This window comes from Malaclemys terrapin, chromosome 2, assembly GCF_027887155.1.
Source record: "Malaclemys terrapin pileata isolate rMalTer1 chromosome 2, rMalTer1.hap1, whole genome shotgun sequence".
NCBI lineage: Eukaryota > Metazoa > Chordata > Testudines > Emydidae > Malaclemys > Malaclemys terrapin.
Genome location: NC_071506.1, coordinates 139,009,989 through 139,033,433, shown reverse-complemented (window position 1 = coordinate 139,033,433; position 23,445 = coordinate 139,009,989). Strand labels below are relative to the sequence as shown.

The 23,445-nt window shown below is 51.8% G+C and overlaps 1 protein-coding gene across 1 annotated transcript in view; it reads left to right on the top strand.

Moving 5' to 3' along the window:
- Positions 1-23,445, top strand: part of ADD2 (adducin 2) — a 106,127-nt gene that overhangs the window by 54,859 nt on the left and 27,823 nt on the right. Inside the window, exons 2-4 of the mRNA XM_054020139.1 lie at positions 20,127-20,357; positions 21,029-21,164; positions 22,688-22,839. Of these exons, the coding sequence (XP_053876114.1) occupies positions 20,160-20,357; positions 21,029-21,164; positions 22,688-22,839 (486 nt within the window). The 5' untranslated portion in view covers positions 20,127-20,159. The remainder of the gene's footprint in view (positions 1-20,126; positions 20,358-21,028; positions 21,165-22,687; positions 22,840-23,445) is intronic.

Below are 23,445 nucleotides of genomic sequence, written 5' to 3'. Positions count from 1 at the left end.
GAATGCGGGTAAAACAGAGCAGGGGAAATACAGTTCTCCCCCAAGGAGTTCAGTCACAAATTTAATAAACACATTATTTTTTTAACGAGCGTCATCAGCATGGAAACATGTCCTCTGGAATGGTGGCTGAAGCATGAAGGGGCATATGAATGTTTGGCATATCTGATACGTAAATACCTTACAATGCCGGCTACAAATGTGCCCTGCAAATGCCTGTTCTCACTTTCTGCTGACGTAAATAAGGGTACGTCCAGGGTAATTGATCTATCGGGGATCAATATATCGCGTCTTATCTAGACGCGATATATCGATCCCCGAACGCGCTCCCATTGATTCCGGAACTCCACCAGGGTGAGCGGCGGTAACAGAGTCGAAGGGGTAGCCGTGGCTGTCGATCCCGCACCATGAGGACCCGAGGTAAGTCGAAATAAGATACGTCGACTTCAGCTATGCTATTCCCGTAGCTGAAGTTGCGTATCTTACATCGACCCCCCCACCCCCAGCGTAGACCAGCCCCAAGAAGGAGGCAGCATTATCTCCTGTTAATGTAAAGAGACTTGTTTGTCTTAGCGATTGACTGAACAAAAAGTAGGACTGAGTGGACTTGTAGGCTGTGAAGTTTTACATTGTTTTGGTTTTGAGTGCAGTTATGTAACAAAAAAAAGTCTACATTTGTAAATTGCACTTTCACCACACAGAGATTGCACTACGGTACTTGTATGAGATGAATTGAAAAATACTATTTCTTTTGTTTATCTTTCACAGTGCAAATATTTGTAATCAAGAATAATATACACTTTTGATTTCAATTACAACACAGAATACAATATATATATATAAATGTAGAGAAACATCCAACGTATTTAATAAATCTCAATTGGTATTCTTTTGTTTAAAAGTGCGATTAATTTTTTTGAGTTAATGGCGTGAGTTAACTGTGATTAATCGACAGCCCTAGTGAAAAGCACCTGTAACTCCCATTTGGACAATCCTGGCGTAGATCAATTAATGCATTCCTCTATCCTTTTGTGTAATGATGGCCCACAGCACACACTGGGAGGCTACGGTATGTAGGACAAACAGATTGTGTTTATTGCAAACTTCTAACAGCTGAGTGACTTGCTGGGTCACTGTTCTTGGTTAATGAAAGTCTGGGGGTGGAGGGTTAGCGTGAGACTTGGCCATGAATGCTGAAAAATGCTTGTGTCTGATTGGCAGGCAGTGTGGTTCGCTCTGTAGCGTGTGACAGTTCCTGGGTGGATCTTAACCAAGTGCCTTCTAAGGGACAGAAGCATTGGAAGCGCTGGCATGGCCAGAACATTATGCTCTGGTGTCTTAAGAACAGGGGAAGGCTAGCGGATAAGCACTGGAATGGGTTACCTAGGGAGGTGGTGGAATTTCCATCCTTAGAGGGTTTTAAGGCCCGGCTTGACAAAGCCCTGGGTGGGATGATTTAGTTGGGGCTGGTCCTGCTTTGAGCAGGGGGTTGGACTAGATGACCTCCTGAGGTCTCTTCCAACCCTAATCTTCTATGATTCTAATGTATGCCACTGCTGTTTACCTTCCATTTAAAAAATGCGCTATGTCACTATAACATGCTTTACTGATGGGACTGTTAACCCAATGCTGCTGGGATGTTGTTTTGCTGACAAAGGGCAAAGAATCCAAGTCTTAAAACACAATCACAGCATTTTCTACTGGCTGAAAAGAAAACCAATGATTAGATCTACTTCACAGCCAGGATAGTGATAACGACCTCTTGTTGGGAGCTTAGTTAGTGTTTCCAAAGAATTCTGAGACCCTCTAAGATGAAAGGACTGTCCTTATTTCACAGGTCTGTGTGCAGTCAGTATGTCTGTAATCTGCTTACACTCAACTGGAGTCTCGCGTTCTGGGTTCAGTCTCTTTCAGCCTTAATAGGGATCTTTCAGAAGTCTTATGATAGAACCAAGTGATGTGTTTAACCCTCTGCTGTGTGGGGAAACATTCCGACAGCCAATGGGTTCTTCTTGGATTTGATCGTGCGAGATATTGAGCCTTGCAGGGGCTGAGTGACCCCCAGCTCCCGTTGAAATTAGAGGAGGTTGAGTGTGCCCAGCACTTTGTAGAACTGGATCTGCCACGAAGGAGCTTTGAGCCTGGAAATTCAGATCCAAAATCAGCTCAGAATCTGTTCAGAGTCGGGGTTCTGATTCAGGCCTATCTGAATCACATCTGATTCCTTCCAGCTTTTGGGAGGGCGAAGAGGTGGAGGGAAGGTTTAGGATCCAGGGGTCATCTCTAATGGCGACATTGGAAATAGCTCAATGTGCAGCTAATTACTCAGTGGCTTCCTTCCCACACTGCAGATAAGAACTAGTACAATTAAATGAACTCAGTGCTTGCATACTACTGTTTCACTAATGAAAGTTTAGAATCAGTTGTCTTGGGCAGCAGGGCAGCTGAGTGCTGCCCCTTCTATTCCACTCCCCCCAAATACAAAAAACACTCCACCCTGCGGTTTTAAACACCCATTTCAGCAAACATCTGAGTTTTGAACCTTTGAATCCCCTCCTGTGTCCCACCTGTCCTGCTTGAGGTTAGGATGGAGCATCACAAAGTTTATGGGTTTGGATGAGAACAAGTAACAAGCCCCCTGCTTCAGAACCAGATGGCTTAGAAAGGTTGGACCTAGTTTTCCTCTGCCCGGCACCTCTGTCACTTCTCTCCACGTTACGATGCTGATTGGGGAATGTTTTGCCCTCACTTCACACAGATGTCAAGGGGTGAGAATAAGTCCTTAGAATCCCCCACGATCCATGATTCTTCCAAGTGTCTTCAGCACAGTTCATCTGCTCAGCCTGTATGAAGGTCAATGGATAAGCATTGGCCTGCTAAACCCAGGGTTGTGAGTTCAATCCTTGAGGGGGCAATTTAGGGATCTGGGGCAAAAATCTGTCTGGGGATTGGTCCTGCTTTGAGCAGGGGGTTAGACTAGATGACCTCCTGAGGTCCCTTCCAACCCTGATATTCTATTCTATGATTTCTATGATTACGCAGCCCTATCTGTCAAGGCTCAGCAAAAAAATATTACTTGGGATTCTTCCACGTGATTAACACTTGCTGGTGAGCTGCCTGCCCCTGTCCCCCCGTTTCAGAGCATTTTATCCAGAATATAATGAAAATACCTTTATATTAATAGTTGCATTAGCCACTGTGGTGTTTTTTATGGCCTCTGGTAGCCAGCAGTGTCCTAGCTTTGGAGCCTGGTGGTTAGCTTTTGGTGCGTATATGAATACTACAGACAAACATGAACGCAAAGCATATTTTAAATAGGCAGCAGATGAGTGAGATTGCCATATTGCTATGTGCCACCCAGGTACCTGATCCTGTGAGCTGCTGAGCCGGTCCGGAAAGGTGCCATTGAGTTGAAGGTGCTCAGCACCCTTGGGATGCACTTATCACCTCTTCAGCTTAGGTGCTAACTGCCCATGTGTGGCAGGTGTTGAATTCCTAAGATTTAGGGTTTTGTGTCAGAAGACTCCAGGTGATCTCTCCCAAGGTACATTCCCAAAGATGGGTGGAGATCAGCCTGCTATTTATCTAATCAGAACAGTGGTTCCCCCAATGTAGCTCCCCGCTGCCTGACACACACAGCTTGATTTGCAGGCTGTAATGAGCACGTCTGATATAAGGGGCTCCTTACACCACCTCCTTCAACTGGATCAGGTATAGTACATCTCTGTGCTGGTGTAGATCCTACCTGTCTTGAACTAGCAGGTCCATTGGAAGGCAATGACCAGCATATGGACACAATTGCTCTGTGCACTGACAACAGGAAATATACCCCCAGCCTCACAGCCCTGGCTTTCTCAAGGGGTTGAGATTTGCCTCTCCTTTATCTCCAGGAAACTGATGTTTGTCTTAATGTGACCGCACGTGTTGCAAACCCTGCATGTGAGAGGGCTGACAGTCTAGTGCATTGGCAGTGCCTGTGCCGGAAAATACAAAGTGTGGGTAAAATTGACCCTGCTTCAAAAAATATTCCCTTTGTTTCTGTTTTTGAAAGCACATCAGGTGGCTTCTTTTCATCTTGAGCCCACGCGCTCCAGGACACACAACAAGGAGCACTCCAGAGTGAGCTGCTAACCCCAAAGGGCAGCTTCACACAGCTCATCTCTGGGAAATGCCGGGATGGGAAAGGAGCTTGCCAGAGGCCAAGCTGGCCTGCAGTTCGGGGAGGGCATACGCTGGTGGATGCCAGGGGACCTACGCAAAGACACTAGCGTCGAAATGATCAAAGATGCCAAGCAATGAGTGTGACACAAGATGCCATGGTCCTGTATGGGCTGCTTCCCTGAGGCTCTCCTACTTGAGCTAAAGGGCAGCTACTCGCGGGTGATGAGGACCCACCCTCTCCTTGCGTGGCACTGGGAGACGCATCACGCGTGGCACCACAAAAGGTCTCAGCTGCAGGCGCGTGTGGGCGATTGGTTGTTTTCTGCATGCGGTGGTGCAGCTTTGCAGGTGGGCGTTATTCGTGCGTGTGCTCGTCTTCTGCATGGGCCTTTGGCCTGTGTTATATCTGATGGGCCCAGTTCACTACCCCGCATAGACCAAGGGGGTTGGCATTTGCACTCCCAGGCAGTGAATCTGTGTCCCATGCAGGTGCACGAGAAACACTGCCAGGCCCTCGGCTATAGTAATCCAAACCCGTACTGCACAGTACTGGAACGTGGCTCTTGCTAAAATACGTGGGCTGCGTTCTCTGCTTACTTACACTAGAAAAAGCCAATCGACTTCAGTGCCTTTGCTCCTCTGTTTCCAGGTGGAGAATTTGGTCTGTATTTGTTTTGTCATACAGGGTACGTCTACACTGCAGTGTAAACCCAGGGCTCGAATTCAGGCTCAAGCTTAACCCCCTTTCCGACCACATACAAACCATGCTAACCCAGGCCTTGGACCCATGGTCCCAGGACCCCATGGGGGTTGAGGGGTTCAAGCCAGGACCCAGGGTCCAAGCCCTTTTGCTTTGCAGTGTAGACGCAGCCCCACTGGATTTATGCTCTGGGAGTCCACCAAAAGTATTCCAGAATCCCACAGGCCCATTTTCTTTGTCCTCTGGACAGTCAAGTTTGGTGGACGGTCCTGGAGTGTTCACTGCTCCATGAACAAATGGCGAGAGCAGCCACATTTGGGGAGGGGGCTAGGAAGTCTGGGATGTGGGCGGCTGGACCCAGGCCTGCATAATGCAGTGTAGATACTGGAGCCCTAGGCTGGAACCCAGGGTTCAACAGTTCTTAACCTGGGATTACAATTTAGTGTAGACTCTGAAGCCTTAGGTTAACAAACCCAGGGTCTGCTAACTTGCGTTCTACGAACCCTGGGTTTACATTGCAGTGTAGATGGGCCCTTTCATGGTAGCTTAGGGGCCTTCTCTGCATGGGGCCGAATCCTGTGGTATTTAAGGAAGATTCCTTTGAAGCAGGGATCAAGGCTGTGTGGTGGAAGAAGTCATAGAATCATAGAAGATCAGGGTTGGAAGGGACCTCAGGAGGTCATCTAGTCCAACCCCCTGCTCAAAGCAGGACCAATCCCCAACTAAATCATCCCAGCCAGGGCTTTGTCTGTGCATCCACATCCCCTTCTTCTCTAATGCTGCAATCCTTGTGCTGCTGGCGCGGGTTGCATAGATCAATTGAGTGAAAGCAAATGCACCTGGTTCATATGGGTATGAATTGCTAATGGACAGTGGAAACTTTGTGAAGTTCGTGCTTTTAAGCTGCTTGTTTGTCAAGGTAGAAAATGAATTTTTGCACATTACTCCCAACTCCCTTCTCCTCAAGTGCTCAGTTTGTCGGTCTGTCTATGTATATCTCTCTGTAGCATCGGAGTGTCTTATTGCGTGATGAGGTGGGAGGGATTTTCCAAGCAGGACCATTACCTATGCCATGCCAGATTGCACCACCAGCCAATCTAGCTGGATCACTGCTAAGGGCAGAATGCCCCGGCCTCATGTTTCTCAGTAGGCGGAGAAAACCTTCAGCAATCACCGCGATGCAGTTCTGTACATGGGGATGGAAGGAGAGGAGCAAGTTCATTCCTGACCACTACCGTGAGCATTGTTTAAGCCCTGAAGCATGAGATTTGACAGCAGTGAGTTAGCTTGGTGCTGCAAAGCCACTCAGTGTGCTTGCATTGTGCTCTAAGCAATGGCCCCACCCCAGCCTGCTTTCTTGATTAGCCTCATCTTCCCAATCAGTCTGTGCACAACCACCCACCCCGGCTGGCTCTTGGTTGACGAGGCCTAAAGAGTCCAGCAGCATCCAGCCGGCTTTATCACCCCTGACATCTGTATTTAGGCAGCAGGCGGTTGCGCCGTGGTGCTGCGGTACCTTAAGACCCTGGGTAACTAGGCAACAGGTCTGATGCTCCTTTCACTGGAGCGGAGGCGAAGGGAAATGACTCCGTTCTGCAGATGCTGGGGGAAAGACTTAGAGAAAGGAGGAGACTGACCTCCCCAAAATAGGGACCTTGGAGCCTGTGGCTTTTGGAGAGGAGGGTCGTGGGCACATAGGTGGTTAGGAGTCTGTAGGATGTACCCAATACTAGCCCAGCTTTGCATTTCCCTTACTCGGTGAATAGAAACTGCTTGCTGGGGCACAAAATAAAAGGAGACGCTGCCGCTGCTCCCCGCACGCCTCATATCCTACCACCTGTGTCCTCATGCTGCAGCGACAGGGTGTCAGAGTGTAGCACTCCTCGGGCAACACCCTAAGCATTAGGGAAAGACCATCAGGCTCCGCCATGGAGCCTTCCTGACCCCTGTTGTGATCCGCTGACACCCTGATGCATGAGGTTTCTTTACCCTAATCCAGTGCGGGAAATATTATTACTGGTCATGAAATGATCCAACCACAGTTTGTTTCTAGGAAGGATAAGATGCAGCTTCAGGCTGGATCAAATCCGTGGTCCATCCAGTGCAATATGCTGGCGCTTTAGAGGAAGGTGTCAGAACCCCATAGTAGCAGTTGTGGGATAATCTGCCCACCCACATACATTGGATCTCATCGTTCTCTGACCATTAATGCTGACAAGTTTTTGGCGGGTTAGTAAACCTTGTGCTTCCGGAGGTAAGCCAACCTTGGACTGTTAGAACTCTGGATAGTCTTGTTATCCATATAAATGTGTACTCCCTTCCTCAGTCTTGCTGAACTCTTGGTCTCCATGACAGCCTGTGGCAGTGAGTTCCACAGTTACAGGTTGTGCGGGAAAAAGTTTCCTTTTTCTCCGTTTTGAATTTGCTACCTCCAGGCCCGTCAAGAGAAATTTGGGGGTTGGGGCCCCACACCCGCTCATATCACTTTGTTTACACAGATGGGTTTTTTTGGGTGGGGGGCTGACCTTGGAGCCCTGGTACATTTGCCCCTCCCCACCTCTTTAAACCCATTGATGATGACCTGTTCTGTTCATTCCCTCTGGGGCACCTGGCATTGGCCACTGTGGGACGACAGGATACTGGGCTAGATGGACCCTTGGGGTATGTCTACACTACGGGATTAATCCGAATTTAGATAATTCGGATTTGAGAAACAGGTTGTATAAAGTCGAAATGAGTGCGGCCACACTAGCACAGTAATTCGGTGGTGTGCGTCCAAGTACCGGGGCTAGTGTCGATTTCTGCACCGTTGCACTGTGGGTAGCAATTCCATAGCTATCCCATAGTTCCCGCAGTCTCCTGCGCCCATTGGGATTGTGGGTTAAGATCCCAGTGCCTGATGGGACAAAAAACATCGTCGCAGGTGGTTCTGGGTACAGCCTCACTTCCTCCCTCCCTCCCTCCCTGCATGAAAGCAACGGACGGCAGACAACCATTTTCGCGCCTTTTTTCCTGGGTGGGTGAACACTGCAGACTCCATACCACGGCAAGCATGGAGCCTGCTGAGGTCAAGACAGCACTCATGAATATTGCAAACACCTCGCGCGTTCTCGTGGAGTTTATGCTCAGCCAGGACCAGAAAAACGAGGCGAGGAGGCAGCGGCGGCGGCAGCGCAGCGACAAGCATGATGAGGACATGGACACGGACACGGACACAGAATTCAGTGAAACCACAGGCCCCGGTGCTTTGGAGATCATGTTGTTAATGGGGCAGATTCTATCCATGGAACGCCGATTCTGGGCAAGGGAAACAAGCACAGACTGGTGGGACCGCATAGTGTTGCAGGTCTGGGACGATTCCCAGTGGCTGCGGAACTTTCGCATGCGTAAGGGCACTTTCATGGAACTTTGTGACTTGCTGTCTCCTGCCCTGAAACGCCAGAATACCAAGATGAGAGCAGCCCTCACAGTTGAGAAGCGCGTGGCGATAGCCCTGTGGAAGCTTGCAACGCCAGACAGCTACCGGTCAGTCGGGAATCAATTTGGAGTGGGCAAATCTACGGTGGGGGCTGCTGTGATGCAAGTAGCCAAAGCAATCACTCAGGTGCTGCTACGAAAGTTAGTGACTCTGGGAAATGTGCAGGCTATAGTGGATGGTTTTGCTGCAATGGGATTCCCTAACTGTGGTGGGGCAATAGACGGAACCCATATCCCTATCTTGGCACCGGAGCACCAAGCCACCGAGTACATAAACCGCAAGGGGTACTTTTCAATGGTGCTGCAAGCACTTGTGGATCACAAGGGACGTTTCACCAACATCAACGCGGGCTGGGCGGGAAGGGTTCATGACGCTCACGTCTTCAGGAACACTACTCTGTTTAAAGGGCTGCAGCAAGGGACTTACTTTCCGGACCAGAAAATAACCGTTGGGGATGTTGAAATGCCCATAGTTATTCTTGGGGACCCAGCCTACCCCTTAATGCCATGGCTTATGAAGCCATACACAGGCAGCCTGGACAGGAGTCAGGAGCTGTTTAACTACAGGCTAAGCAAGTGCAGAATGGTGGTAGAATGTGCATTTGGCCGTTTAAAAGGTCGCTGGCGTTCATTATTGACTCGCTCTGACCTCAGCCAAAGAAATCTCCCCATTGTTATTTCTGCTTGCTGTGTGCTCCACAATCTCTGTGAAAGTAAGGGGGAGACCTTTATGGCGGGGTGGGAGGCTGAGGCAAATCGCCTGGCTGCTGATTACGCGCAGCCAGACACCAGGGCGATTAGAAGATCACACCATGAAGCGCTGTGCATCAGAGAAGCTTTGAAAACCAGTTTCATGGCTGGCCAGGCTACCGTGTGAAATATCTGTTTGTTTCTCCTTCATGAAAACCCTCCCCCTTTACTGACTGATTTTCTGTAAGGAACCCACCCTGCCCCTTCCCCCAGCTTTCTTTCAAACCAAATAAAGTCACTATCATTTAAAAATCATTTATTCTTTATTAATAGATTAGAAAAAGAGGGAGGGAACCCGGGTGGTATTTGGGAGGAGGATTGCTGGGAAGGAAAAAGCCACAAAGAAAAGGTTAAAAAAATGACAGCCTTTTGCTTGGGCTGTCTACTGGGGTGGAATGGGAAGGTGTACGGAGCCTCGCCCCCCGCGTTCTTACACGTCTGGGTGAGGAGGATACGGAACATGGGGAGGGGGGAGGGTGGAACAGGGGCTGAAGCGGCAGTCTGTTTTCCAGCAGCCGTTCCTGAACCTCCACCAGACGCCGGAGCAGCCCCAGCGTTGCATCCTTCATCCTCTGGTCTTCCTGCCGCCATCTCTCATCTCGATCGTCTCTCCTCTCCTCACGTTGGTCCCTCCTCTCCTCACGTTGGTCCCTCCTCTCCTCACGTTCACTGACTTCTTTCCTATACTTTGAAACTGTTTCCTTCCACTCATTCAGATGAGCTCTGTCACTCCTGCTGGATTGCATAATTTCAGAAAACATGTCCTCCCGCGTCTTCTTCTTACAACGCCTTATCTGTGATAACCTTCGGGATGGAGGAGGGAGGCTTGAGGAATTTGCAGCTGCTGTAGGGAGGGGAAAAAAGAGAGAATTGTTTTAAAAGCTACATTTTGCAGAACAATGCTTATACTCTTTCACGGTGACCAACACTGTTCACATTACATAGCACATGTGATTTCTGTGCAAGGTCGCATTTTGCCTCTTAATGCTGAGTGCTTGTGGCTTTGCTGCTAGAGATCACAGGTCTGGGCAACAGAATTCGGCTTGCATGCGGCCATGGTAAGCCATTGTTTTACAGCTTCTGCACCCTCCTTTCCCACATACCAAGCATAGCCTGTAGAGTGCTGCAGAAGCCTGGCCAATCTCAGCCAGTTGGGGGGGGGGGCAGTGTGGGGGGGCTTGTCTGGGCCCCTTCAGGCAAGTAGAGTGCTGCGGTTTTTCTGTTAACATTCAGCAGCACCAGAAAACAAACTAACCCCCCCCCCGCCATGAATTCTCTGGGATGATCACGGTACCCCTCCCCCCACCGCATGGCTGGTATCAGGGAAGATCCCTGCAGGCACCAAACTACCCCCCCCCGCCGCCGACCCCCCCCCTCGCCATGAATTCTCTGGGATGATCACGGTACCCCTCCCCCCACCGCATGGCTGGTATCAGGGAAGATCCCTGCAGGCACCAAACTACCCCCCCCCGCCGCCGACCCCCCCCCTCGCCATGAATTCTCTGGGATGATCACGGTACCCTCCCCCCACCGCGTGGCTGGTAACAGGGAAGATCCCTGCTAGCCAAACGCGGAAAACTTCAGGGCCAATTTCCCATCTGCGCTTGGCTAACTGCAGGGAAGGATTTATTTTCCGCCACAGGCAAACAGCCCAGTAGGAACGGCCACCTCTGTCCCCTTAATTAAGTTCCCGTATTTCAACCAGGTTACCAGGAGCGATATCACTCTCCTGAGGATTACACAACAAGATAAAGAACGGATGTTGCTTGAATGCCAGCAAACACCGGGACCATACGCTGCCAGGCTTTGTCAGGCAATGATACCAGATTACTTGCTGCAAGCATGGCGTGGTCAAGTGTCCTACCATGGAGGAGGGAATAAGGATGCACTGCCCAGAAACCTTCTGGCAAGGCTTTCGGAGTACCTCCAGGAGAGCTTCATGGAGATGTCCCTGGAGGATTTCCGCTCCATCCCCAGACACGTTAACAGACTTTTCCAGTAGCTACAGACTTTTCCAGTAGCTGAACTGACCGCGAATGCAAAGTCAGGCAAAGTAATCATTAAAAACCGTTTGCTTTTAAAACAAGTTTTATATTTTAAAAGGTAAACTCACCTGAGGTCCCTTCCATGGGGTCAGAGTCTTGGGTACTGGCTTGGGAGGCTTGGGAGGGTACTTCAGTCAGGGTGAGAAAAAGATCCTGGCTGTTGGGGAGAATGGAGTGCTGTGTGCTCTCTGCAAGCTCATCCTCCTCCTCTACCCCATCGGCAGAATCCTCAGGCGTCGAGACTATCCCCGACCCAGAATCCACGAACAAAGGTGGGGTAGTGGTGGCAGCCCCCCCTAGAATTGCATGCAGCTCGGCGTAGTAGCGGCATGTCCGCGGCTCTGACCCGGAGCGACCGTTTGCCTCCTTTGTTTTTTGATAGGCTTGTCTGAGCTCCTTGACCTTCACGCGGCACTGCTCAGAGTCCCTATTGTGGCCTCTCTCCATCATGCCCTTGGAAATTTTTTCAAAAGTTTTTGCATTTCGTCTTTTAGAACGAAGTTCTGCAAGCACTGAATCCTCTCCCCATACAGCGATCAGATCCAGTACCTCCCTCACGGTCCATGCTGGTGCTCTTTTTCGATTATCAGCCTGCATGGTTACCTGTGCTGATGAGGTATCTGTGGTCACCTGTGCTCTCCACGCTGGGCAAACAGGAAATGAAGTTCAAATGTTCGCTTGGCTTTTCCTGTCTACCTGGCCAGTGCATCCGAGTTCGGATTGCTGTCCAGAGCGGTCACAATGATGCACTGTGGGATAGCTCCCGGAGGCCAATACCATCGAATTGCGGCCACACTAACCCTAATTCGAATTGCTAAAATCGATTTTGGCGCTACTCCGCTCGTTGGGGTGGAGTACAGAAATCGATTTAAAGGGCCCTTTACATCGAATTAAATGGCGTCGTTGTGTGGACGGTTACAGGGTTAATTCGAATTAAAGCTGATAAATCCGAATTAAAGTCGTAGTGTAGACCAGGCCTTGGTCTGACCCAGTAGGGCCGTTCTTATGTTATGTTCTTATTGAATAGGCTTTTGCTCTTGTGTTAGGAGACGGGGATAACAGTAGTTTCCCCTCTCCCTTTTCTAAACTACTCATTAGTTTATGTATTTCTATCACGTCCTCTCTCATTAGTCTCCTTTCTAAGGGAAACAATCCCATTGTTTTCAATCTCTCTTTATAATGGTTTCCATGCCCCATATCGTCCTTGTCCTTCTCTGAATGTCCCCTAATTCTGCAGTAACAAACCAGTGTGCTCCTAATTTAACACACACGGGCCAGGTCCTGTGCCCAGGTTCTCTGCCAAGCTGCAGTAGCCAGGCTCACCACAGGGTGGGGCTCTCTGGAGAGGGGGAGAGGAATAACCCTACCCACCAGCTCAAGGGTGCTGTAGTTGCCCCCAGTCATTCTGCCCATGCCCTTTGGGGAGCGGCTTATGTTGTGTCAGTAGCTGGAGGATCCACATAGCGATTGGTCAACCTCTCCTATCCCAACTCCTCCCTCAAGCCCGGTGCGGGATGCAGAGCTGAGAGTTGGGCTTCATGGAGTCTCAGAAAGGCTCCGTGAGTTCCTACCCACTCTTGTTGTACATCAGGACCACACCACTTCCGATGCTTTTGTGGAAGGCAATGCAGTAGCAGAGGGGGTCAGGAGTCACCTCTGTGCATGCAAATGCTGACTTGAGTGACTTGAGCCGCTCGAGGCCGGGGCTTCTGAAAACACGGGCATATGGTTTGCTCTTTCACAGCCGAAGGGGGAGAAGAAAAAAATGTAACCAAAGCTGAAAAGAGCTGGGGAGAATCCGTGGCTCGTATGCGCAGCAACTGAAGCAAAAAGGTGGGGAAACGTTCCTCGGGGGGGCACTTTGATCGACAGCCCAGAACTCAAGCCCAGCTGGCAAAGAAAGAAAGGTTGTGACTGCAATGTGCGTAAAAATATGCAGCAAGTTTTATTATGCAGGGTGAGAGCTGTCCCCAGAGGACATCATGAACAATTTGGCAGGGAAGAGGGGGAAAAAAAACAAAAAAAATTTCTTGCAAAGTTTGATTTCCCCCCCCCGGCTTTTTTTGGCTACTTCTTTGTAGGCAGAAATCTCATCATAGCAACTAGACGTGGCTAAGGCTTCTCAAGCCATTTTCGTCCTCTAAATGAAGGGTTGATCCCTGCAATGTATATTTCTGGAGCGGCCTTCACCATGGAAACCAGAGAGCTTTTTTACTTTCGCCAAAGAAGGCAAGAAGTAGAGAAGCATTGGGGAAGAAATTATCAGAGTTTAAATCCTTCGTAGCCTGGTAATTCCCAGCATTCCCTGTTGCTGCTGGAGAGAGTTTCAAAAGACAGGGAAGGTGCACAGATTGCAAGCATCTGCAATGGGGGAGGGAGAGGGAAGGGGGCGGAGAAACAGGTTGAAACAAAACAGCCACCAGAACGTGCTGGAAAGAAGAGACGTTTCCTTGCGCAGGTGATCAAGGGGTGGTAAAAAGGAGGAGATCCGTTTATTGAAAGCAGAATGGGCATTTTATTGCTTGTATAAAAATAATGCATCGTGTCAATCTCTTAAATCCTTGGCTTGGCTCCATAGCTGGTGTGAACTGCCATAGCCTCACTGACTTCCCTGGAGCGATACTGATTTACACCAGCCTCTAATGTAGCAGCAGCACCAGCAGCGGAGGCCCACAACTCTACTGCTTTGTGTGTGTGTGTGTGTCGGCGAAGCAGGGTGCAGCTGGGTTAGCCCGTGGAGGGGACCACACCATGGAGAAGGTCAGCATTCCTCAGGGAGAGCGTTCTGTTCTATTCAGGTTCTTGTACTGTGCCCATTACCTTGGTATTTGAGCGCCTCACTGAGGGTGCAGGGTGACCACATCCCCCAAACAGCCATGGCAGTCGCACTGGGTATGGTGAAGGGCTTTATTCCGGGGAGAGTCCATAGAGAACTTCACAACATAGGGATATTCTCAGCCCTGGCCTGCACTGTCCTGTTAATTAACGACACACCTGAACTCCTTACCCTCATCTGTCTGGAATCAGTTGCCCTTGGGCTCCCCCATAAAGGAATGTTGGGAAGCGGACACTGCATTGCTGTACATCATGATCTCTGGGGGTCATTAAACATCCCCTGGCATTCATCGTAAGAGCAGGAAGGTCCGCCTCAGTGTTCTGTAGTTATTTGTATTGTGCAGCCACTTCGGAGCCTTGTTTCCTGGCACTTCCCCATCTGTCTGTATCCCTCTGTTCTCGCTTGTCTTATCCTGAGCTTGTCATCTCTGTGGGGCAGGGACTGTCTATTTGGGCTGTGTTTGTACAGCGCCTGGCACAAGGGGATCCTGGCCTCTGGGCGCTACAGCCATTCAAATCTTAAATAATAATAATAGGAGCCAGGTCATGACTTCCTGCCAATCTGATCACCTTACAAAGATGCAGTTGCTTATGATAGTTTTCTTCGCCTCCTGCCCTAACCTGTTGTGTAGCATGGCTATGCACTACCTCACTCCACCCCAGAAGTGGCTGTATTTGCATAGGGAATGAAAGGACCCTATATAGTCTTTAGAGCTCTGTAAATGTGAACGGCTGCTGCCGTTGCTTCAGCAGCATCCGCTTGGAGGAAACCAGTGTGCACGCAGCAAAGCCAGGCACTGGCAGATGCAGAAATGTCAGCAGCCGAGAGAGCTGGGGTGTGGCAGAAATGCTACTGGCAGGGAAGAGCCTCGCTTCTTGCCCACGCAGGCTAGCTTGCCAGCACACGTGGGCTTTCCGGCGTGGCTCCAGCAAGCCATTCTAGCTCCAGCGTTCCCCTCCACCCCCATGTCTGCTCCAAGCCGAGTGCTACCTCTGCTGCTGGTACTAGCACACGGAGCAGATTGCATGGGTGCACAGATCTTTCCCTGATGCATTCTGCAAGGGCCAGGGGAAATCAGAAAGGATGCTCAGACTGCTTCCTCCTCGGAGAAGGGAGGAAGTTTGCGCCACCCTCGCTCAGCTCTGCACCCTCCCCTTGTCCGGGCAGTGGCAAAATGCCATGAGAGCTCCGAATGGGTTTGCCAGCATCACATTTTCCATCAGCTGTGCGTTGCCCAGAGCCGTGGGGGTGCTGTGTGCCTGTCTGGCCTGTGCAGTCTGGCTTTAGTCTAGCCTGTTAATGCAGGGCGACCTGTATCCAAAGCAGCACGTTTCAGAGGCCGTAGATCCGTCTCCGACAGCTCACCTGAAGGGCTGGGCTTCCTGCTTAGTTTAGGACAGTCAGGCACGTGTTGTCCTTGCAGATTTGCTATTGTGGGAGGAGTCATGGGGTGCGGATGGGTCTTCTGCAACGTGCCCGTTTTCTATTGCTGTCCGTTTCTAATTCTCTTTCTAACTGCAAAGTCTGCGCTCGGCTGAGAGGGCGGGCAAGCAGCCGGACAAGCTCAGCAATCAGCACCAGGGGAGCAGAGCTGGGTGGCAGCAAAACACTTCATTAAGTTGGATTTTCTCCGAGAAAATCTCCAGTCCCCTCGGGAGAAGTCAACAACTCGGGGATTCGTTTATGGGCCGAACCGAGGCTTTGCTCTTCCAAGCGACGCTAAAAGCTTTGGAATTAACAAGACCGAAGCAGAACTTTGGAGAAATTTGGATCTGAATGTAAACCCTGTGGCCCGTTTTTTCCTGCTACGCTCATCTCTGTAGTTTGTGTCTCAGCGAAGTCTGAGGCCGTCCAGCAGTATCATTTCACTCTAGCATGGGCCATGCATACCCCTAGCTCTAGAATGTAGTTTGGGAGCAGAATGCGATCCCTGACTTCACTGGGGCATTCCCTGTTCCCACCGTTCTCTACAGTCTCTGTTCACGTTGCACTGGCTAGAAGCCTGCAGGCTCCACTATTGCTGCAATGAACCAGTCCCCTTATAGTTAAACACCCATTAGCACCGAGCTAAGGCTGGGACCTGCCCCCCCCCCCTGCTATTCAGGGTCACTGAGCTCCTGTGAGAGGCCCTCCCTATAGGGCAGGTGTAGGTTTAAGTCTCTGGGGCTGTCTCCTGCCCTCTCCATGCTATAAAGACTGCCTTGCTGTGTGCAGACTGCATGATTCCAGCTTGCTGGTGGCTTGCAAAGAGCAGATCTCGCCCTGGCTGAATGCTTCTGGCAGTGGCTCGGCCATGGCTTTGGTGCTAGGCGCAAGCTTTCTGTGTGCCCTCTAGGGGCTAATCACCATTGCCATCTCAAAGGTCTGCACCCAAGGAGTATAGGAGCTGGACAGACTTAGCCCTCTGTACTCAGCAATGTGAGCTGCTTCCCTAGCTGAGAAGAGGAAAGATTAACCCTTAAAAGACTGGGTCTTGGAAGGAAGCGTCCAAGTCTCCCAGCCCCCAGGCGCCAAATTGTTAACATGCTGATGCATGTCTCCCTTTCTCTCCCTCTGGATTGTAGCTGAGAGATGTTCTATGTGTAAGCGGGGGAATGGTCCCGCTATTGTGGGGAACTTTCCTGGCTTCTGCACTACCCCGGTGAAGTGGGCTAGCGAAAGGATCTGAGTCCTCACTCCCACTCCCTTTACCCAGAGGCCTCCCTGCCCTGGAGGGCTCCCCTTCCACTCTCCTGTCTGGCAGAATCCTCGTAACCCCAACAAGGCTGGGCCCAGGATTCCTGGGGGGCTCGACCCCCAACCCTGCTGTGGTCACCCAGGACAGGAGCTAGGGTGTCCCCACTCCAAGGTGTACCCTCTCTGCACTGGGCACCTCCCTGACCCACTGATCATTTCATACAATTTAAAGCAAATACAAGTTGTTTAATTAACAAATAATCTTAAAAAAGAATAAGGAAAAATGGGAAAAAGGAAAAACCATCACCCTGCTCTGTGGCAGGGAACATCACAAACAGTGTCTCTGGAACGTCAGGGCAGTTCACAGTCTGTTCCTTGTAGGTCCCAGGCCTGCTTCTCAGGCCCTGGCTGTGCTGCAGAGAGGCTGCGGGTTGGACACTTGTTCTGGCGGTGGCCACACACTCTCAGGCTCTAGGTGGCAGGACCCTTCTTCCCAGCGTCGCCCCCACCCTGACAGGGTTACGATCCCCCCAACTCTGGTCTGCAGAGCCTCTTGGCTGAGGCGGCTTCCTGTGCTGGGCCCACTGCCCAGGATCCCCCTCACTCTCCCCAGCTGCTCACCGCACCCAGCTCCGGACTGCTCCAGCCCCAGCCCCAGCTCCAGCTCCACTCTGCCTCAGCACGGCTGCTGCTGCTCTGCCTCCAGCTCCCTGGGCTGCTTCTCTGGCCCCTCTGGCTCTGGTTGCTGCAGCTCTCCTCCCAGGGCAGCTCTGCTCTCTCTGGGCTGTGCTCTGGCTTTGGGGCTGCAGCTCTGCTTCCAGCAGCTCAGCTCGGGCCCCTGCTCTCAGGGCCGGCTTTAGGCCGATTCAGCCGATTCGGCTGAATTGGGCCTCGCGCTGCAGCTCTCCACCCCGCCCCCAGCTCACTTCCCCGGCCCCTCCTCCCCTCCCCTGAACGCTCCGCCCCCTCCCCTGCTTCCCGCGAATCTCTGATTCTGTCTGAAAAGAAGCAGGGGCGGGCCGGCAGCACAAGGTAAGCTGGAGTGGTGGGGGCGCGAGAAGGGCTCGGGGAGGCGCGGCCCGTTCCCGCAGGCCCCAGCGGCTCTGGCCCGGCTTGGCTCCAGCCCGGCCCCCGCAGCGCGGCCCGGCCCAGCTCCGGCTCGGCCCCCACGGCGCGGCCCGGGTCGGCTCCAGCCCGGCCCGGCCCCCGCGGCGTGGCCCGGGTTGGCTCTGGCCCAGCCCGGTCCCCGTGGCTTGGGTCGGGTCGTCCCCCCCCGGCGCGGCCCCCGCGGCTTGGGTCGGGTCGGGTCGTCCCCCGGCGCGGCCCCCGCAGCTCGGCTCGGGTCGTCGTCCCCCCCCCCCCCCGGCGTGGCTCGGGTTGTCGCCCCTGCGGCGCGGCTCCGGGCCGGACCCAAGCCCGGCAACCCCGGCCGGAGCACGGCTCGATTCCTGGGGGCGGGGCTTGCAGCAAGCCCCGCCCCCAGGAATCGGGCCCCGCTCTTGCTAAAGCCGGCCCTGCCTGCTCTCCCCTTAACTCGGCCCCACCCTGTCTGACCCAGGCAATTCCAGCTCACATGGAGGACGGGACCCCCCTCCCACCCCGGCTTCCTGACTCTCTGATTAGGCCCGCCCTGTCAATCAGGCTGATCTGGAGTATTGGCCTCTCCCCATTGTTCCTGGGGATTGTCAGTCTCAGGATCCTGATTTCCCATCAACCCTTCCCCTTTTAGTGCTGGGAGCTAGCCAACCAAAACCCCCGCACTGAATGTTAGTAAGGGGGCAACAGTCCCCTTACATTGGCATCCAGCCCCTGATGAGACCAGCGCCCCCCCCCCCATCAGGTTTATCGCCCTCAGAAACGCCTGCATAACACCCTCCGCAGGCGCTGGGGAAACCGAATTAACCCCAGCGCCAAGAGCAAAGCACGTACGTGCTGCAGAAATGGAATCCAGGGTCATTCTGCGGCAGAGCCACTGCTGTCTGTGAAGACACTGCCCTGTTCCCTGCATAAGATGCCCACAGAGAATCTTATTACTGTGACCCCAGCTTGGCTCTGTTCCGAGCACCGACGCACAGGATGCTGCAGAAAGTCATCTCCTTGGAGCCAGGCCGAGGAGGGGACTCTCCGTGCAGGCTGTGTTGTGCCACTTGTTAAATGCACAGGCCTGATAATGATCAGGAAGCAGAGAGGGGACTCTGAACCCTGAGCATGAACTCTAAAATCCCAGCCTTAATTAAGCCTGCTGCTCCGGTATTCATAATTGGTCCTTACTAGCTGATTCCCAGGCACACCTGGAGGATGCAGGGAAACGCTACCGATTTGAGGGCATAAAGACGGTTCAGCACATGAGCGCATTAACCTTTTGCTTCTGGAGGAGTGGGTTTAACTGCTGGTTTAGATCACAAAGAAATTGAGTTTGGTGGCATCTCATCTTCCTCCACCTCTGTCTTAATCACAAAACGGCTGCGCGGAAGGACAGGGGAGCCCATTTCTGTTTGAAAGGCTCAGGAGCAGAGCAGCCGGGTGTGCCGCAGGTCAGGACTGAGATGCATCGGGGAGCAGGAATGGGACTGCAGGGAGCGCTGCAGGACAGGACTGAGGTGCATTGGGGAGCAGGAATGGGACTGCAGGGGGCGCTGCAGGACAGGACTGAGATGCCACTGAGTCACAGGCGGCTAGTGACTTGCCCAAGTAGAGCAGAGCCCAGGTCTCCCAGCCACCGGACCATCCTTCCTTTTTGTGGCTGGTTTGAATAACTCAGATAATATGAACCTCTAGTATTCAGATTATTAGAGAAACTATAGGGTCTGTTATCATAGGGTGGCCAGGTGTCCGGTTTTCGATCACACAGTCGGGTCGAAAAGGGGACCTGATAGTATCCGGTCAGATCTACTGACTGGACACGCAAAGTCCAGTCATCACCCACACCAGCCCCTACTCAGCCAGGGGCACTTCCTACCTGCATTGGGCGGCTGCAGCTCCCAGCCCCAGCTCTGCAGGCAAGTGCCTCCTGATCCACACGGGGGGTCGGGGGAGAGAGGGGAAAAGCAGTGAGCAATGGAGGGAGGGGGAAAGAGGAGCGAACGGGGGGGGCGGGGCCCAAGAGGAAAGGGACAGGGCAGGAGCAGGGCCTCGGGGGAAGAGGAGGGGCAGGGGCGGGTCCTTGGGGGAAAGGGGTGGGGAAGGGGCAGGTCCTCGGGGAAAGGGGCAGGGAAGGGGAGGTTCTGGCATTCCTGCTAGAGTGTCTGTTTTTTAAATATTACAAAGTTGGCTACCCTATGTTATCAACATAAGGGAATCTGCATGCCATGCACCCACCCCCACTCCCCGCGTCCCATTATTGTTAACTGAGTTGTACATCATCCACTATGCCCCTGGGCAACATTCAGAATGGTTTTTTTTTTATATTGCTGTCAGAGGTGCAATAAACACACATTCAGTCCTGCAGGCGGCTCTTGACCCTTTCATCTTTCTGCACAAATAGGTACCAAGAAGTAAACTCTAGACAGCCGTGAAGATGAGCAACGAAACCACCCCGGAGGCAGTCTCTTCCCCCCCGGTCTCCTCCCCGCCCCCCCAAGGACAGCGTTACTTCGATCGGTTCTCCGAAGATGACCCAGAATATCTGCGCATCCGGAACATGGCGGCCGATCTCCGGCAGGACTTCAACATGATGGAGCAGAAGAAGCGAGTCACCATGATCCTGCAGAGCCCAGTGCGTAGAGAATGTCTGGCAACTGGCCAAAGCTAGGGAGTGGGAGTCAGGGATTGTTATCCCCTGTTCTGTCTCTGTATCCTAAGACCTAGCTTCTCCGCTAGCGGGCTCTCTAATACCGGTGCCTCTAGTTATTTGTTTGGAATGCCCAGCTCTGGAAACCAGCTGAAGGTGCTCAGCACCTCTGCAGATCAGACCCACTGAGCCACCAAAATGAGTGGCCAGATTCTTCAAATCTCCCAGCACGTTGGGCGCTGAGCCCTTCTAAAGTCTGGCCTTAGGCGTCTAAAGTTGGACATCCAAAAATGGAGACTCCCCCTGCCCCATTATTAAAAGCCCGCTCTGCAAGCATGAAGCTTTCTCCTCTTGGAGTGGTCACCGGGGCATGCTCTGTGCTTAAGGGACGGAGCATAGAGAGAGCAACTGATGTCCAGTGTCCTCCTTTAGGTGTTGCTTGTTCCCCTGTACCAGCAGGGCTGAGAGTGCTAACTGTGTTTAATGTGCGAGGCCGGGGAGCCTGCTTCCCATTAAGCGCCTTGCCTTGGCGAGGAGCGCTGCCGGCTTTGTCAGGGAGATGCTGGCCCTGTCACGTTCATGGCGTGGCTGTAGGGCAATGTGGGCGCCGATCTGTGAAATCGCTGATGATTCACTGCCTGCCATGCTTCTTTCAGTCTTTCAGAGAGGAGCTGGAGAGCCTTATCCAAGACCAAATGAAGAAAGGGAACAACTCCAACATCTGGGCCCTGCGACAGATCGCGGATTTCATGTCCAGCACTGCTCCCTCCGTCTTCCCCACCTCTCCCATCAGTATGTTGGTGGATAACCCTTCTCAGGGGCTGGAGGGGGGGCGGGGAGGCCTGCCTTGTCGCCAAGTTACCAAACCGGAGTGGGACAGGGATTGCAGGATTCAGAAAGACAATCAAAGGCACCTATGGTGCCCATATCCTAGTGAATTTAAGTTGGATGGAGGTGCCTAATTCTCCTAGGCTAACAAGAAAGTCTCAGCTATATCTCTCCTGTCTCTGAGTGGGGTTGTTCAAAGCTCTCATGGTTTCCAGGGAAATATTCTCTAGTTCCACTGATTTCACATACACCCATACAGTGGTCAGCTTCAATGGCAACCAGCATAAGGATAAGTATCAGAGGGGTAGCCGTGTTAGTCTGGATCTGTAAAAAGCAACAGCGGGTCCTGTGGCACCTTTAAGACTAACAGACGTATTGGAGCATAAGCTTTCGTGGGTGAATACGTGCGTCTGACAAAGTGCGCATTCACCCACGAAAGCTTACGCTCCAATACATCTGTTAGTCTTAAAGGTGCCACAGGACCCTCTGTTGCTTTTTACAGCATAAGGGTAAATAACACTGGGTTTGTGCTCCTATTTGCTTCTTTATATTGCACAAAGCAGGCCTTGAAGGCTGTGCTTTGCTGACTCTATTTTGAAGGGTTTCCCCTCTTTGTTTTTCACTTTAAAAATTCCAGGAATATCAAATCATTCCCTGCTTTTCCTAGAGGTCTCCTTGGAAGACCAGAGAACTGCAGCGGGAGCTTTTCTAGCCCTTAACTAAAGAAATGACTGGCTGTCTCTTTAACAAAGAGAAGCTTCCTCCCAAGTGTCTTTTGTGCACTTGAGTTGAATAAGATAATAAAAGAGGTATTTTAAAATACCCTGAACATAATTGCCTAAAAAAGGTAAATATTAGAGTTGTCTGAAATTTTTTGTTCAACTGCTTTTTGATGAAAAACGTCTGGGTTTTTAAATTGGAATGTTTTTCAAAAAATTGTTGTTGTTGTTGTTGTTGTTGTTGTTTTGTTTTTTTAATTTTCCAGGTTTCTGATCAAGCAAAATGTTCCTCTTTCCTTCCCAATTTTTCCTCCCCTCCCCCAATTTTTTTAATGGCAAAGTGTAAAAAAAAAAGAAGATTTAGAGGAAAGGGGCAAAAAAAGGATGGGGGTGGAATCCTAAAAATAAGATCAACCCTAACCAATTGCATTTAAAATTGGAGCTAGGGAGGGTGCTCCCCTTGTGTTTTTATCCAGCACTCCCCAATCCCAGTTTAAGACTGGCAGTGATGGGTTCGGGAGTCCCACAGATCCTTCCACGGCCCTTGTGGGCTGAGAGGTAAGGTGTGAAGGCTCAGGGAAGGGAACCCACCATGGCAGACAACAGATACGGACTGAAGAGCTCGGGGTAGTGTCCTGCCTCTCATCTAGGGGAACAGATAGAGATTGGATGGGCCAGTTCCAATGGCCTCGAAGCCTCCTTGCTTCCCAAAGCACCTTCTAGCTAGGAGCTCCTCAAACCAGCTAACCGAGCTCTACTTCTCCTCAGGTCTCTCCATGGTGACGCCCATCAACGACCTCCATGGCACCGAGTCGCTGTCCCTAGTGAAAGGGGAGCGGCTCATGCGTTGCAAGGTTGGCAGCATCTACCGACTGCTGGACCTGTACGGCTGGGCGCAGCTCAGCAACACCTACGTCACGGTGAGGGAGGAGCCCCAGTGGTAACATGGACATGGGGCCATCTCTGTAGTGAGGCTGGAACAGGACTAGGGCCCTACCAAATTCACAGTCCATTTTGGTCAATTTCACAGTTGTAGGATTTTAAAAATCGTAAATTTCATGATTTCAGCTATTTAAATCTGAAATTTCACAGTGTTGTAACTCTAGGGGGCCTAACCCAAAAGGGGGTTCTGGAGGGGGGTTGTGGTATTGCCACTCTTACTGCTGGGGGTGGCACTACCTTCAGAGCTGGCAGCTGGAGAGCAGCAGCTGCTGGCTGGGAGCCTAGCTCTGAAGGCAGAGCTGTCGCCAGCAGCAGCGCAGAAGTACGGATGGCCTGGTATGGTATTGCCACCCTTACTTCTGCGCTGCTGCTGGTAGGGTGCTGCCTTCAGAGCTGGGCGCCCAGCCAATAGCCGCCGCTCTCTGGCCACTCAGCTCAGAAGACAGCACAAAAGTAAGGGTGGCAATACTACAACCCCCCTACAATAACCTAGCGACCCCCCTGTGCCTTCTTTTTGGGTCAGGACTCCCAGTTTGAGAAACGCTGGTCTCCCCCATGAAATCGGTACAGCATAGCGTAAAAGC